The sequence below is a fragment of the Polypterus senegalus genome, chromosome 11 (genome assembly GCF_016835505.1).
Source record: "Polypterus senegalus isolate Bchr_013 chromosome 11, ASM1683550v1, whole genome shotgun sequence".
NCBI classification, from domain to species: Eukaryota; Metazoa; Chordata; class Cladistia; order Polypteriformes; family Polypteridae; genus Polypterus; species Polypterus senegalus.
The window spans coordinates 76,716,648-76,735,245 of NC_053164.1; the positions used below are offsets into that span (position 1 = coordinate 76,716,648).

The window sequence follows — 18,598 nt, forward strand, 5'->3', positions numbered from 1 at the left end:
AGATTGTTTTTTTCAGTGTTCTTCACATAACATGCACATACCACAATCACATTCACTACTTCACAAGATTTGATTTTACAATAGAACCAGGAGTCTTTTTCTTGCCAGTCACGGAGATGTTACAATTTCAACGTCATAGTTTGCAGCATCTATTACAACAACGCTGCTGATGGTGGTCACAAAAGTGACCAAGTCAGACTCCATTTGAAAAAGATATTTTCAAGATCAATGCTTACAATGGAAAAGGTAATGGTAAAAAGAAAATTAAAGCAAAAAAAAAAATTGTGAACAAGGACTTTCCACAAAGGAAAATCTGTCACAATGGTGAGTCATTCATACATTAAACATTTCATTATTAATTTTTATTTCTACATCCAGAATAAAAAAAAACATTACTATGGCTTATTGAAAATGTGTACTAGTTCAGGGCCCTTTATTTTAGATATTTAATGCTTTTAAATAATGTAAGTAAGTCAGGAAATACATGTATACTGGCTGCTGCACAAGTCCCACTTTCTAAAATTATCAGCAGTTGGGCTCAAAGCAATTCATTGCATTCCACCATCTCACACCTTTGTAAGGGTATAGTTTTTTTTTCTACTAATCACTACCATTACAAGTTAGACAGTTTCTGGATAATAATGGCACAAGTGAAATTTTCACTTAAGTTTATTTATAGCAGAGTGATTTCTGATCAATCAAGAAAAGGAACTTACAGTTTGACAGTAACAGCCAAGGAGGCTTATGGATGTTTGCAACTATCACAGGCTACAAAAAGCTGCCAATATTCAATAAGATGAAGACATTTTTTTTTCACATGCAGCACAGAGAGCAACATGCATAGATCATCATTCTAAGATGGTCTTTTATGATACTGTAACTGAAAAATGTAAAAGGGTTTTATGAATTCTAAAACATAGATGAAACTTCTAAACCAATGGTTACCAAACTCAGTCCTGGGGACCCATCCAGGGGCTGCAGGTTTTGGTTACAACCAACTTCTGTTTTTAATTGGACCCCTAGCTTAATTAACTGAGCTGTTATTTCCTAGTTTCTGTGTTTTGGGGTCAAAGAAGAAACACACTTACTAAGGTGTGTTAACACAAAATGAATAAAACATTCAAAGCTATACCAAAAAAATATAAATATTTCTAAAGGTCTTCCAATATAAAAGTTATACTGCCGTGTTCTTCTGAATGCTTAGGGCGGATGGAAAAAGACCAGCTAACTAAATCAATTATTCTCAATTATCATCACTTATTGTGAATCTGGTTGGAACAAAAACCTGCAGCCACATGAAGGCCCCAGAAATGAGTTTGGGAACCACTGCTCTATACTTTAGTTCAGTAGTCGGAGTGCTAACACATATCATAAACTGTGGCCATTTCACCCCTTAGATGGCCATATTGAATCAGGCAATTAAAACAACCACAGCAAATGTTGATATGAGCAAGAAAGATTAAATTGTGGGTACATTAGCTAGATCTTAGGTTAAAGTATTAGAAATCTACTAATATTACTATGAAGGAAAATCTTGTCTGTCTTCTGTATCTAGCATAACACTTGCAAAAATGTAAGGTTTTGTGCTGTCACTGTCAAATATATTAAGTAATTCATGGACTGTTTCCATTATTAAATCAACTCATGCAATTAAAACTACTAATTAAAAATTGATGTAAATAAATGCTATACATGTACTTGATAAACAAAAAATTCTAGTAAAAATGGCATATTCCCTGTTTTTCTCTGTCCCTCCTTTGTCTTTGAAGATTGTGAAAATATCCACTGCACAGCCACCTCAAGATTGGAAGGAAAGTTGTTTCTGCTGGATAATAGATAGACTTATTTAATTTAAGTCAACAAAGTTTAGCTTTCAAAATCAAAAAAAAAAAAACTTATTTGTGATGTATTGTGGCTAAATGCAGGTCAGCCTTCGCTTTACACAGATTCAACTGCTGGTTTTTATATCAAAATGACTGCCATCAGTTTGCAATCAAATATCTCCAATCCAACTTCAGGCTGTTAACTTTCAGAACCTAAATGAAGGTTTATGTAAAAAAGGAGTCTTTTCTGCATCTGGCACTCTAGTTCTTGAGAAATGTGCAAGGACGTGTACTTCTGTTTGCCAAAGGATTACACAGTGTTACTAGGCAGATACCCTGCACTTTTACATCCAGATGTGTGTATGTAGATAGAGGCACAGATAGAGAGAGAGAGATGAGAGCTAGGATAGTATGTCTTGTCTGTATGGATTTCCTATTTGGCTATCTGTCCTATTAGTTAGGAAGTCAATTATTAAAAGTAATTTCATTTTGTAAACTATACTAATTCAAGGATTTATTAAAGAAACTTATAGCACCTGGTGCTCCACTTAACAGAACTAAATGTGCACTAAATGCATGTACATGGTGACTGCAAGATGAACACTTTTTAAAAAATCCAAATAAGTACAACATAATTGTACAGTAGAAAGTAAAGTCTTAACTTAGAAAGGCAGCAAACTTCGGGAAGTAGGGAATGAGCCATCAGTCTCCTATGAATGCACTTACTGTACTTGAGCTATACAGAACACACTGCAAATATGCCGCAATATTAAAGTTAAAAAAAAGGCTGGCATCATAGCAATTGCATTTATTTTACTCCATATCCTGTTGTGGCACCTAGTGCCACTACTCCCTTACCTGTACCACACACCGAGGCTGAGTAACATCGGCATCAATGATAAGACATACTGCACCCAACAACCACATAAGTCTGTTATGTCTGTTATATCTGTATGATACAACAGGATATCCTCAGCTATATTTTGACTTTATGGTAAATTCCAGAGGATTATTTTTTCTGCCATTTGATCTGCAGCTGGTCACATTTTCTGTCACTCAGTGTGTAAGCAGAACTCTTTTTTTTTTTTTCTCCTCCCCAAGTGTAGAAATGTGAGCAAATGTTTATGCATCTATCATTGCCTATTCAAATAATTTGTATGCTTATATATGTAAATATTGTGTACTTGTGTTGCTACATTACTGTTTTGTATTTGACCTGTCACACAATGCAAGTAAATTCATCATTAAAAACAAGATGTGAATCAACTGTGGATGGTGCCAGCTCTTCGCAGGGCACAAACCCACGCGCACTCAGAAAGGGTCCGACTGAGTTGCCAATTAACCTAACATGCATATGCTTGTGGTGTAGAGAAGTAGGGAAGTTGAGGTGTGAGAAGTAGAACAAAGTGTAAACAGGAAAATCCATGCAGGCAAAGTGAAAACCAATCAATTTATGTTTCCCATTCAGTACTTTAGGAATGCAATATAGTCTTCTGAATCATCCTTTTATAAACCATAACAAACATCTTGGAAAAGTATCAATGATAATTTAAGAAAAAAACAAAAAAAGACATGTTACTTTAACTGTCGTTTGCTCAGAATTGGATCAATAATTGAGTTTGTCAAAGTGACGTCCCAACAAGATACATCAGTAGTAAATCTTAATAAAAACTCATTAAACAGAAAGGTAAATATCACGGATTTTGACAGAATATTAAATCAGTTCTCACTGACACAGAGCTTGTAAACAATTAAGACTACTTCCTAATAAAGTTTACATATTGTGTAGCACTCAAACTTACTTCAGGGTAGAACCTGTATCAAAGATAATGTGGCAAAGTTTTCTATTGTTTAATATAAAACTAACATTAAATATCACTAACAATATGGTAAATTTTTTGGGAAAACTCAAAACAGACTTAGGGCTAATAGACTCATGGCTACATTAAAACTGTTAGCTGCAGTTCTTAAAAAAAACAAACTGATGAATAGCCTCAACATACAGTAATACCCTATGCCAAGATATTAAATTATAGCTGGTCATTATTACGATTACAAAATTTTGAAAGTAATATTACTCTAACTATATAATCTTAACAAGGTTTAAATTAGAAACACCTTGTTTTAATTTTTAAAAGGTTATTAATATTTGCTTTTCTGGTTATTGGTATTCATGCTACACTGTTGCCACAGACTAAAACAATCTTTACTTCATGATACATGAATTATTATGATTTTCCTTCACAAAAGTATGCACCTAATTGCATTTAAAATAATAATTTTCTTAATACACTTTAATCCATCTAAAATGTGTGGTAAATAGTAGTATGGTTTTATATCATTTTAAATGACTTTAAAATCCTTTGGAAATTTAAAAACAATGGGTTTGCTTTATTTAACTCTTATATGATTGCATGTATTTTTTTCTTTATAAAAAAAAAAAAGAGAGAAACAAAAAAGAAAAAAAATTTGACATACAGGGCATGCCTCCTGCCCTAAAAACAACAGGAGACCGTTTTGACACAGCCATGGCTATTGATACACTTAGAATTACATACCTGCACAGCATCAGAAATTATTATAAGATTTTCTGCTAGCTCAATATAAATCCGGAATGTGTATAATGGAAGAAAAATGGATTATGCTGTGTACAGTATGTTTACAACTACTTTGGTGATCAAAATGGTTGAATTGTGCAATCTGTGAGACAGTCAATGTCCTGCCAAGAGGAAGAATAGAAGAGCACTTATTGCAGTTAGACTAGAAGATCAAATGAAAGAAAACATTACAATGACACATATACTTGTAAATATCCATTATTTTCTTTCTTGCTAAATACCACAGAATTAAATTTTTTCTATGAAATATGAGGTTCAATGTGATGCTGAACACTTGTGACCAGAAAGATGCGATACATCCTCCAGTGTTTTGAATTATTTTATGCTGTTACACTTACAGTAATCCCAACATTACCACTGCAACTTGATAAGTGACTAAGCACTTGTGGAAAACAATTGTCATACTGGAATTATTTCAAAGTTAAGTAACCCCACAAACACCATAAAAAAAAAAAGTTTGTTTGTCCACATTATTAAGCAATCCAGTACTGTATTAAGGATAATAATATTTATTAAAATGTTCAGAAAATTGAACAACATTTCTTCTAAATGTCAAAGTTTTTGAGCCATTAACAGCGAGCATAAACTGTGCAACAGGATTTATTTCTAACCAAATCTTAAGGGCACATTCATGCATGCACGCACACTTACTTTGTCTGGACATACCAAATATCCTAACATGTGAGGAAAATAAAGGGCCCAGAGAAACATACATAAAAATAGAGAAAAAGTGCAGACCTCACATAGGTAATGACTAATCTGAAATAGCATTGATGCATATGCTATGTACTTAGTGAATTCATAAATTGTATACTGACCAAGATAATGGAGAAGCTTTTGAGCTCTGTTCTGGACTGGCTTCAGATTGAAAAGGTCCGGGTTCTCATCAATAAACTGGGTGTCCACTGTGCCATGCAGGAACTGATCATTGCTAAGTACATTCTGGAGAAATGGAATGTTTGTCTGTCAAGTAGAGAAAAGAAACAAATTAAAAAACAGGCCATAATTGGGTAGGATCAGATTAAACCAGAAAAGCCTGAATTAACTTGATGCCATCATTTTTAGCATCTAACCATCTGCCTGAAAGATTTCATTGTTTACATGTAGCATATGACTGTGCAGAAAGTAGTCCTGGAAACACTTAAGCAAGAGGAAAAAAAGACAGAAATAGCAGCTGTCTTTTTCAGGTAAAACTTGACAAGGTATCTTCATATTAAAAGTTAGCAACTCAGATACAAAGGATCAATTATTTCAAATTCTTGCTCATGAGAAAAGCCTAGTCTCTTATCACAGCAGATTCAGGGGGGGAAAAAAAAATAAAAAAGGTTGTGTTGAAAACCTGTCACTTAAATCATCTCACCGTGTGCCACTTGCTTTAACGACAAGTATAATTTCAAAGAAAACACAATTCGGTCAGGTGTATATTTATGATCACGGAGAAGCGAGCACAACACAAACAGCAGAGACACTAAGTGGCAAAAAGGAGAGTGGCTGTACAGGCTTTAAAATGATCGAAGTGCAGCACGACAGCAGCTGCTGCCGCCCCCCCAAAGCGTTATACATCCTTCAAGAAAGATTTAACCACGCCCGGGGCAGGAAATAAAGGACAATTATTGTTTTTATAATGTCATGCAAGACAAGGCAGTAAGCCATCATTTAAAACAAGTCCACAGACATCTAACCTAGCAGTTGTTGGATTGCATTTGGCAGACAAGCATCATGTGCTCCCAGCTCTTAAAACAATGACATGCGACACGCAGAACAGGCAACTCGCCAGTAGCAGAAAGACAGCAGATGATCCGGCGGCATCTCCTTAGCGTGTGTTCAAAAGCCCCCCCACCCTTCACAACACAAGCAGCATTATACGTCTGGCGAGAAAGATGCAACCATGCACGGGGCCAGAAATAAAGGACAAGTATTGTTTTTACAAAAGTTTTTAAAGTAAAAGTGAAAATAATGCATATGTAACAATTCCCATGAAAATAATCTCTTTAAATTGTATATCCGGTAAACCAAACACGGGGGTGGGCGAGCAAAGAGAGCAGGGGGTGGAGCTCCCTAGTACCATTTAAATAAAATCAATAATTGCTTCACACTAAATTAATAAACTACATTTTCTGAAAGTTTTTCGAAAAAAGTGGAAGTCCCAATTTATTTAGCAAAAAATAAATCACCAATTAATCAAGTGAAAACAACAGAGCAAGTATAACAATATCTTCCAAATACACTCCACAAATATCAGCAATTGCACCCCACCCAAGAAAGAGAGCTTTGAGAGACCCAACTCAAATTCTGCCTCACGGGAATATAACAACAAAGCAGTTATAAAGGATGGAAAGTCAATATTTAAGAGAATTTGTTTTTTGGCCAAAACTTCCGCAAAGGCTGAAATTACTTCTTATAAATGGTCTTGTATTAATTTACTGACTTATCTACCTATTCTTGTATTTATTTAAACAGCTTTGGTAAATAGCCAAATTTCTCCATGGGGATAAAAAAAAACCCTTTATAATAGACAGATCTTAATATATACATTTACATTCCTTACCTTTAACCAAAAACAAACTAAGAATTGGTCAAGGTGCAAATAATTTTCAATGGTAAAACACAGGCACTATTTACTAGCCCTTTAAGATGACAACCACAAAAGGATGCAACAAAGATGCTAGTTTTTGCAAAAACTAAGACAAAAGTTTTTGCAGTCACTTATAGTAATATGCATCTTATACTAGTGTCAGAGAATGCAAACAAGCAGCCTACCGACTTACTGCAATACAACTTAGCTGATGGGGACACAAGCAAGCAACAGTGCTAAGCACTTGAGATAAAAAAAAGATACTTTCAATGAAATCACTCTAAATAAATGTTGCTAACATTGCCCCTTGTTTCATTTAGTTTTACCAGTTTTTCCCTTGTTTGTTATCCATTATGGGCTAGTCAACCGACATGCTTAGAAACTTCACTAAGGTTTGTTAATGGATACCAACATCGGCCTTATTAAACGCACTGGCTTGTCAACAATTTTATCCTGCCAACTAATGCTGTATACACATGTTTATCACATAAAAGCTTTAGAATTTGATACCTTATGATGTTCACAATAAATTTAGCTGGTTGAAAATCGTTTTTTCCTGTCTTTAAATGGTTGTAAGAAAATAATCAGCATATCTTAATAGAAAGAGCACATTTAAAGAAATAAGAAGCTAAAGTGGCAACAGAATAGCAGGCTGACATTCAAACACGATGAAAAAAATCTAACAGAAAAGGTCAAATTAAGGATTGTTTACATCTTTATGTAATCAACAATTACAAACTTCCAAAAACATTTATAGATGTGTATTCCTAGAATTTTAAGAGTGCTGAACGACTAAAATAAACTTATAAAACCCTTTTACTCAAGACACCCAAATCCTTCGACTGCACCACCACCATGTAAAATAAATATTTTTAAAATATGGTCACGACTCTTAATACATTAAAGTTTTTAGAAGTAATTTTTCCATTTTCATATGTAAGAAAAATGAAGCATGTGCCTTCAGGCTGACAAATTTGTCCTATTAACACAAATTACCCACAGATGCACTCCATGAACATTTAGTCTAAATAGGGTTCCAACTGATAAAATGTTTTTGAATCAAATGATTGCTGTGGAACAAATAATTGTTTCATATTTATTATTGACATAGTAAATTGCATTGCATGACTGAATTCTTGGAAGTTTGAATTAAACCGCTTATGCGGAATATAAAGTTTTAACAGACTACCAAGGTATAAATTCAGATTCCAAGCCTTGGTAAGTTGTGCACATTCCTGGCTGTAAAAAATTGCTTATATTTACCAAAATGCTTCCCTAAATAAGTGATTAAAAAGTCATGTAGTTTATTCAATGTGTATTCAAGCTACCTTCGGCCTTCATCACACCGAGAATGACTCCAGAAAACTACCAACAATTTGGAAAGTACACTGCAAGATGATAAATCTAGATTCAACAAAGACAGGCAGAATTAGCAGCAATACGTTTTAAAAGGCACCAGTTACTCTACCAAAATCTCCATAAAGTAATTAACTTTTGTTTTTTTCTTATTTTCAATAAGATATACATTTATTTATAAACAAGTCAGCACCACCTTTCTTTTGTAACTTTATGACATTTACAAGACTTCAGTTGGGGTCCTTATTAGTCAAGCATGCCTTTTAATGCACTGACACCTTGCCTTGGTTGCTTGTCACCTTCCAACCAGTGCTACTCACATAGGCCCTGGGTCCCAATAACAATGAAACTTGCTTACGCAAGTTGGAGAATGCATATACACACATTAATTAAGCACATAAAAAATAAGCCCAAACACAGGACAGATATACAAGAAAATAGACAATTACCCTGATGAATCTTTTTACATGCTGTCAGATTTATTTCATTGCTTATTCATATAACATGCCTCACAAATCAGAGGAAATATCAGCATTTTTCTTTAACCAAAGTGTCTTTTAATGTGCAATTAAAATAATTACAATACGATTTACAAATTTAGGACTTAAAGCAATTAGGAAGAAATCTTTTAATCATCTCATCAGCAGTAAAATAACCAGAAGGGAACTTAGCTGAATGGATTTCTGAAGATCCCATTTGTGAGTTAGTCAAACGCTCCCTAGGGACAAGCCCATTTGGTAAAGAGAGCACACTTCTATTCAAACATCAAAATACAAGTGGGAATGCACATATAAGCTAGGCAGGATAGAAAAATCACCATCAATTAATTTAAAACTGCCTGGTTTTATCAGTATGATTATGCCATAAGGGCCCAGATTGTACTGCTAATTAATATAAAGACAAAATAAAGTAAATTATGGACCACTCTTCTTAATTATGCAATTTTTTTACAAAAGGATTTCTCAAGATTGTTTTAGTTAATTAGGTAGCACTTTTGTGGTTACAAAACCAAAACAGAAGACAATGCCTTTAAACAAAATAGGAGAGTGTGTGCCAGCTTAAGTCCATTATCTAACAACTTCTTTTGAATATTCAGGACTAATTTGGGAACAAAGTAACTGTAGCCGCATTTCCATTGCAGTTGCGCACAAAATAGAATCGACATTTCTGAAACGTCTACAAAACACAAATTGTCTTTAATTCAATTGAATGATTATATGAGAATAAAATTTAATTACCTGAAATTAAAAATGGCGAACGATGTGATGGGTGATGGTTCTGTTATTTCAATTGTATCTACAATTGACGTGTTCATTTTTAATTGGAGACGACAAGGGCAAGTGAATACAATATAGGAAAGGCGAACTCTCTCTTTGACAGAGGCCATGTATTAGGGATTTCTTTGAAATCAGTCACAGTGATTTTACTAAGGAGCTGTGGGTACAAAATGTTATGATGAGCAGGTCAACATTTGTGTAATTGTGCAGTGCAATAATCCATTGTTGTCTCCTACTGTAGTAAACACGAGCCAGTCCCAACTGAGAATCGCATAGCCATTGCACTTTTTAAACTGGCTACCTGAGCGTAGTACAGGATTGTTGCAGAGACTTTTGGTGTGAGCAAAACCACCATACATAGGTGTGTGTATATGGCGTGTGTCAGGCCATATGCTCCAGACTCATGAAGCAATACATCACTTTACCTGATGTGGAAGAGGCACAGCAAATTTTGTACTGCAATTACGCAGCACGCAAAATACCTCAGATGTATGGTGCAATCAACAGCTCACAAATCCCCTGTTTGTGCACCAAGCGACGAGTATCGGGATTATATTAACAGGAAAGGCTGGACGTCTGCTGTTCTGCAGGTGGATGTTTACAAAAGATTAATAATCGGGGACATTTGTATTGGGTCGCATTGGGTTGGCTTGTAACCTCAGCTTTTTTTGTTTTTTTTTATATTTTACATAATGCTTGCCGTTCAAATTCCAAAAGCTTCAGCACTACAGAAAAGGTGGTCTAGCATCTCTCAAGGTGTTCCATTGAGAGTGTTTGTCCTGTTACAGAATTGCAACCATTAGTACCAGAATGAACAGTAGCTCCCCAACAGCATTTCCATGACACATGGTTGAGTTGTACCTTTCCTATAAAGTCTCTAGCCTCCTAACAAAATGCAATTCGATGTGAATTAAAGCAAAAGGTGCTTTTACAAACACACACACCAGGATTGACCATAAATTTAGACAATGTGAAATGACAATGTGAAACAACAGTTAATTCATTGTACAAAATATATGTTACATTCTGCATGCTAATATTTCAACCGTTTAAAATCAAAACTTTGTGGAATCCTCTTTAGTAACAACGGAAGCTGTGGATAGGTTTTCATAAACTTGGTGAACATGTTCATCACTTGATCATTACTGTGAACACAGATGTTCTGCTCAGTTAACTTCTAGGTTTTGGCTGGGCAACTTAAACTCATTATTCTTTGTTCTGAAATGTCAATCCATTGCTTTTGGCTTGCTCTAATCATCAGTGTTCCTCTGACAGACAACGCATCTCTCTGCTCCTAGGGTTTACTGTATCTTACAATGTCCATCCTGCTCTTAATGCAGTAAAGCATTAAAAAATCCTTCCAAAATGAGTTTATCCAAGTCAATTTAATTTTGTATAATGCTCTTCACCAAGACTGCTGCTCATTGCTTTTATCTCCTTGCACTGAAAGGAAAAAAATAATCTGTTTAAGGGGGAAACCTTTGCTATGTATTTCTTTAAAAATGACCTTAGACTGCTATTACAATTCCTTCTGCAGCTGCCATTATTTTGAAGTGCCAATGACCAATGTGAACAGTTGTCACGAGAAAATATAACCTTATATCGACTATGAATTTAAAAGAACCATCATATATTACCATAAAGTTTAAAAGAAGCGATACTCCCCAGCAATCATTGTATCATTCCACTGGGTCATCTGTCAAAAGTGAGCTGCATTTATTAAAAAGAAAATAAATAAATAAATAAACATGGCTTAATTGTGTTTTACCATTGCCTTAGGCCTCAATGTGAACTCCTAACATCCTAATCAATCATGTGTAGCTTCAAATGCACAATGGTATACTAAAAGATATTCAAAATCACTTATAATCCATTAATTCCTTTACCTAGCCAACATCTGTCGCTAACACATCCTAAAGTTTCACCACTGCTTATTTGGTTTGTGTCAAGTTTCAAAATCGCTTCCTATGATGAAGGCAACTAAGATCTAATTAACTTTTGACGTAGTTTTGCTTTCTTGACAAGTGTATGAAGCAGAATGTTAACTGTTCAATTCTCAAAAATGGCTCCCTTCAAAATAAACAAACAAATAAAACAGTACCACATTATGACAAATTATGGCATCTAAACCAATTTGGGTATAAATTGTGAAAAGGGCATACAACAATTAAGATTTTATTTTTTAACTTTGGTATTTAACTTTGTGTGCCACGTAAATAATGATGTAGAGTTCTTACTTTAGTGCATTTTAAGTTACATTTAGACAACAGAAAATCAATACAATAAATAGACCTAAAGTAGCTACAACGTTTCAACTTACAGCACCTTCAGTGAATATGGAAAAAACAGACTTGCCAATATTCATGAGGCATTTTGTTTTTTAAAATTTTCCTCAAAAATGTTAACAAATTTTTTTTTAATTTTTGCCACGTTTTTAATATAGGCAGAATATAAATTGAATAAAGTATATCCAACAGACAATGTACTAGGATAGCAAATGGAAAGAAGTTCTTTCAGCCACTGGTCAATGATCAAAGCCAACTAACTACTAATCACTTGCTAATCTGTGCACAGACAGTGCTGTATTGATGTCTGGAGTGGAATCCCTCTCCATAATTAGCTAATGATCAAAGAAAGCTAACCACTAATCAGTGACAGGACAGCTAAAGAGTCAAATTGCAGGTACATTTTAAATGAAATAAAGGGAATATGACAAACATGAGACAGAGTGACAGGTATCTGCGTATTGCTGTTGGCTAGTGTTTTTAATAATCAAAACAAATAAAAAACAGATAAAACTGCAGATTCATTGTAAAAATAAAGTACTATTGAAAATATGCATACTGTATATATGAAAAACATGAATGCTATACTAAACCTGAAAATCAAATTCATAATCCTGTGAACAGACAAATTGCCAATACAAAATGTAGTCTTTTTTTTATTCTTTTTTTATAACCCTTCTGATCATCAATAACCACATAAACATCCTACTTAAATTACTGTCTTGTTCTTTATGAGCAGGGCTCAATAATGACAGAAAGGTACAGTACATGAAGCCTTTCTTCTTCATACACACCCACTTTCAGGTATTTGGGCTGACATTTCTTCATGGTACTAAAATTAGGGGAGAGTCTATGAGTTTAGTGCATACTGTTGATGTGGCAGACTAGAGTGCTTGCCGGAGGGAATTGTAGTTGATATGCCAATAATGACCATCTTTCTTATTGGTGGTAGTGGAGCTGGCAGCAGGATTCTAATTTTAAACACATAAATTACACTTGCTTAAAACATTTGCCAGTAGCTTTATGCTTAGAAAAGAAAAAAAAAAAAAAAGGCTAAAAATAACAAATAATAAGTGCATACGCTGAGTAAACAATTCATCATTTCACTCATTTCTACTGCAATGTATTTGCAAGTATTTGCTGTTGGATCAATTCCAGATTCGACAGGTAGATGGGTGAACTACAGCTAATTCAATTCCTTTCTCGACACTTCTTTGTGTAGTCAATCAGCAGGAGAGGAGAACCTTGCCCTTGGCAGCCCATGCTCTGAATAAAAGTGAAGAAAACAGAGCAGGCTCCGATGGTAAAACAGAGCACCCACACACACCTTCTCAAAATACTCCTAAGACCAGGACACTCTGTAAAGGGGCTATTAGTTAGGTAATACTCTTCATTTGCCCTATACACAGCTTATCTTTTACTAGCACATAGTCTGAAAGAATACCGTGAAGCACAGCTTACAAGCACCAGCCTCCGTAAATAACATGTAATACTGATTCAATTTGAAGAGTACAACACTTTATTATTTTTTCAGTAACCAACACCAGTTTAAAAATGAGAAAGCAAGTAAAGATTAATCTGTGTGCACCAGGTTAAAGGCCAAAACTTTTGAACTCCCATCCTGGGATCAATTTCACCTATTGACTAAACAAGTCAAAAAAACATTTTTTTTGTGGCTCCCCCCCTTTCATCTGATATTCCAGAACTAAGCTCAAAAAGGAGTCAAGTCTAAAAGTCATGTCCTTCGAAGACTAAGTCCAACCTAGAGACCACTTAGAAAAAGTAACCCAACAGGCATTGCAATCTCTTCTTTATATATATATTTTTAAATACAGTACCAAGTTCATCATGTGCCCATCAGGTAGCTATCAAAACTTTCATTTTTGTTGCACCAGCCCTCATAAAGCTGCCTGTACAGTTTCTTTGGAATATTGTCTCTCAATTTTTTAAGTGATTCTTTGGCTCGCTACAAATCTAATACTACTACCTTGACAATTATCTGCTAATAATACATATAATATTGGGGAGAAAAAGGATGAAAAAAAAAAAAAAAAAAAGATTCCAATTATTCTATAATTTAATGTAACCCAGCTAAAAGTACAACTCAGTTAAAACAAAAACTTGCCACTATTGCCTCTCAATTAACAAGTCTGAGATTAGTAGCATACTGGCTATTTGTTTTAGCATTCAATACCTGTGATTTCACTTCCTGGTCACGGTAGTTTGGACCCTACACTTGCACTAGCTAATGTAGATGTGATACCAGTCCATTTTATGGTAAAATACACAGGGCTAATTTTAAAATAAGCAAGCAGGCAAATATAAAATGTCTTTAAAATGTGCTAGAAAACAGGAACAATGGTTAAATAGTTCAAAGAAAGTGACAAGGCCAAGAATTTAATATGGATCACTGGACATTAGCTGATCTTCTCAATGATGCGAAGCAAGAGGTAGACAGAACACAAAATATACATTTCCCAAAGATCAACACTAAACCAAAAGATGACTCTGAGACAAGAGACACTTGTACAATAAAGAGTAGAGCAAAAGTGGCAGGGAAATTTATTCAGTAGCCAGTGTGCATTTGAACAACTTTAATTTTTCTCAAGTTACAGTAAAAGGCCAAATTATGGTGCACCTAAGCACATAAAACCCTTTTGGAGAATGAGAAGGGTCAAGCTACAGATGTCCAGTGACAGACAGAACCCTGTGTGGCTGTTACAAATAATGTTACAGGGTCCTGCAGTGGATATGCAGCCAGACTCTATTGAAGAGAACACCAAGCGCTTCTAAACCCAGTATGGAGACAGTAGATGTGCCTGGGCGGGTTAATGTGAATCAATCATGCTATGATCCAAAGAGAGGACTGGGCCAGGTACACACTGATTTAGAAAGAATGAACCTCTGAAGGTATTGTGTTCTCTAATGCTGGAAATTCAATGATATCATGATACAGTACTGGGATGTGGAAAAAGAAAATCCTGTTGACTTGGTCCCGAAACAAGAAATAAACTATGGAACATAAATGCTAAAAACATTTATTCCATGTATTTTAGTATACAGGAGCTATGATCACTTGGAAAAACCATGCCAAAGCATTAACCATGAATTTGGTAGGAGGGCTCTTAATATATTTTTTAACGTAAGTGTGTGGGTGTGTTACTTGTATGTATTTTACACAGAAGCATACATTCAGGTATAAACTGTACACCCTTAAAGTCATTTCTTAAGCCTTTCACCATATACCATAACATTCCCAAAATACTGCTATTATTGCATCTAGTAAAAATATTCTTAAAAATGTATGTGGTTCATCTAACTAAAGAGCTCTGGGAACTGTAGGACACTAAGAAAGCAACCAATATATTTACCATTAAAATAAATCTGCCCAGGTTCAAGAACATCTACATTCATGGGTTCTGGGGCACACAGTCTGGGGATTGCTGTGCACCTAGGGTCACAACCTTTATGTAAGCATGCTATCACGCAGCAGAGCATGCTGACAAGTGAGCTGTGAAACAGTCTATCAATGTCATTACAGCACATCAATACTCACAAGCATCAAGTCACTTACTAGGTCTCGCATCGAGGGAACACATGGCAAATTAATAATCCAATCTCCCTAACAGTCTGGGAGAGTGGGTTCAGATTTGCCAATTAGATTTATTTATTGCAATTCTTTACAAAGCAACATTTGGAGGAGCTGCATGTCTGTCATCATTGTATTACTGCACACACCACACGTGAAATGAAAGGGAGAGGGGCTGCAATCAAATAAGTACAGAGGAGGAAGAAATTCTCTCTGAAAAAATCCATTGAGACCACCTGCAAGTGGCTGGCTGCTTTGATAATGCTAGATAATGTACTAGTGTATACGTCACATAATCGAACTTAAAAGCATTTTAATTATTAGGAACAAACAGTCTAAAAATAGCAGCATAGTACTGCTCTATAGTCCTATAGGTCAACTGCAGTGGAAAAAGTTCATGTAGCGTTTTCCCTATTCAAAATCATGGCACATTTTTCTCACTTTATAAATGCAACTTGAATAAAACTCAGTTTCCCAAGGGAGAACTGGGGTCTCCTGTGCCAACACCTGATGCCAGCCCCTGCACATCAATCAGAACTACGAAAACACTAAACGGAAATCTTTACATTGTTGATCCCGAAGCATGTTCTTGAAAATAATTCTGCTTGCCAGCAGCATGTGATCCTTTAAGTTACACAGGTTAGCTGCTTATAGGGATTCACAGGTGAAATTTTGTAGCGAGTAACAGGGAGCAGGCATTCCTTCTTACTATAAACACCTTATTTAAGTATCACACATTTTGGAAGAAAGAAAATAACCCTCATCATACAGATGCATGCCAAGTGCAAAGAGCATCTCTTTCAGCTGCTATGATGACCATATGAAGAGCTTATATGGTCACTACTGTTCAATGTATAGTCTAATGGGGGTTGGGAGCATGAATGCATTCTAACTTAAAGAAAGCTTTAAGTGAAATGACCTTAGAGTGAAGCAGAATTATGGAACAGGAATATAAGCTCTTATGAGTCACTAGCTCCAGTTTAAACAGAACACCACCTCAAGGGTTTCCCTCTTATCTCAAGAAAAAGCACAGCAGTGCTGACCACTATAGCCCCACAGAAAACCCCAGGCCACAGTTGAATGCTAAAAGGCAAAGCAGGATTTTTGAAACACAATCTTCAGTAACAGGCAAAAAAGCAAGGCTTTTATGGTTCTGTACTTGACAGATTAATCACAACAGTTCTGGTCTCATAGGGAAAGGAACTGTCATGTATGGAAACAGATGGCAGAATGTAAGATTTGCTTACTGAAGCCCTGTGCACAGGACCCGGAAGGTAGTTTTTTTTTTATTTAGAAAGTACATTTTACATCATCATACTAAATGCTATATTTGGCACACTGTAATGAATTGGTTCTTTAGGCATTACTTGTGAACACAAAGGACACCAATTTTGGTGTCATGATTCATTTCCCATCTTACATTATAGATACCTTTATGTGACAATGCATTAAGCTGGCAATTTAAGAAACAAATGGATCATTGCAATATAGAATGATGAAATTACTGTTAATTTCAAGAAGCAGTGTCAGCCAAAAGAGGCTGAGAAATAATTTGTCTAAACAAAAAAGATAATATTATTAACAAATAACAACAAATATTACACATTCAGTTAATAGTGCGTATTTGATGTTTTATTAAGTATAGGACAAAAAGTTACTTCATATTTGCAGGGTCTATTGATCAAATAAAGTACCAACTGGTTTTCAGTAAGCATGCTAATTGAGTAAGCATAAAGCAATAAAAGCAATCTTCATACAGTACTAGTAACGGACTTCTTTCAGACATGCTCTTTAGGAGATATTGGTTAGGAGTTTCATGCATATACAAATAAATTAGTACTCCATTAAATCATAGGTAAAAACACAATTACTCCACAATTAAAAAATAAGTAATAAATATAAACTATTTCAGCAGCTCTTTCAAAATATAAGGACAGACTCCAAACTCTGCTAGTTTAAACAACAAAATTTCATAAGGTACATCCTGTCACAAAATTTTTTTTAAACATCGACTACTTACAAATATTTATAGTGAATTTCTTTTCCAGTTATAAGCCAGGGCTAAAAATGTACTTGGGCTTTCAGGTATTGATCTTCTTTGATTTACGTAAGGCATTTAAAATTGTTTTCAATAATTAGAGTAAATAGATTTTATTATATATATATATATATATATATATATATATATGTGTGTGTGTGTGTGTGTTTGTGTGTGAGTGAAAAGTGTCAACCTGGGCAGAAACACTGTTTACAAGACATTTAATTTTCTCAGGGAAGAGTTAGCACCATCATTATGGCAGAACACAGTCTACCAGAGGAAATGTGAGTACTAATGATGTACTTATGAAGTTGAGTGATAATATGAAACTCCCAGCTAAATAACTGTGCAGGAACAAGACAGACGTGAACTAATAAAGAGCAATGCAGGAAGGATAGTAATGCCAATGACTGATTTCTTAGGGGACAATCAGTTTAAATTACAGAATAAAAATAAAAACAAAGAAATACAAAAGATTCAAACAATCTTGCAGATAAAATAACAAATATACATTTGTTTTAAGATATACATACTATAAGTTATTTTTGACAAGAATATCAGTTGAATGGTTGTATATTTTTTATCAAAATGCACATATCTAGGTTTTGCTCAATATACCTGGAAAGATTAAAGTACTTTATATACTGCTCAAAAGAATTAAAGGAACACTTTTTAATCAGAGTATAGCATAAAGTCAATGAAACTTATGGGATATTAATCTGGTCAGTTAAGTAGCAGAGGGGGTTGTTAATCAGTTTCAGCTGCTGTGGTGTTAATGAAATTAACAACAGATGCACTAGAGGGGCAACAATGAGATGACCCCCAAAACAGGAATGGTTTAACAGGTGGAGGCCACTGACATTTTTTCCTCCTCATCTTTTCTGACTGTTTCTTCACTAGTTTTGCATTTGGCTACAGTCAGTGTCACTACTGGTAGCAAGAGGCGATACCTGGACCCTACAGAGGTTGCACAGGTAGTCCAACTTCTCCAGGATGGCACATCAATACGTGTCATTGCCAGAAGGTTTGCTGTGTCT

At 35.0% G+C, this 18,598-nt stretch overlaps 1 protein-coding gene across 4 annotated transcripts in view; it reads right to left on the bottom strand.

The window, feature by feature from the left end:
- pcxa (pyruvate carboxylase a) overlaps positions 1 to 18,598 on the bottom strand; it is a 596,757-nt gene that overhangs the window by 160,258 nt on the left and 417,901 nt on the right. For all 4 annotated transcript variants that reach the window (XM_039769066.1, XM_039769065.1, XM_039769063.1 and 1 more), the window contains exon 10: positions 5,260 to 5,404. In XM_039769066.1, the coding sequence (XP_039625000.1) occupies positions 5,260 to 5,404 (145 nt within the window). The remainder of the gene's footprint in view (positions 1 to 5,259; positions 5,405 to 18,598) is intronic.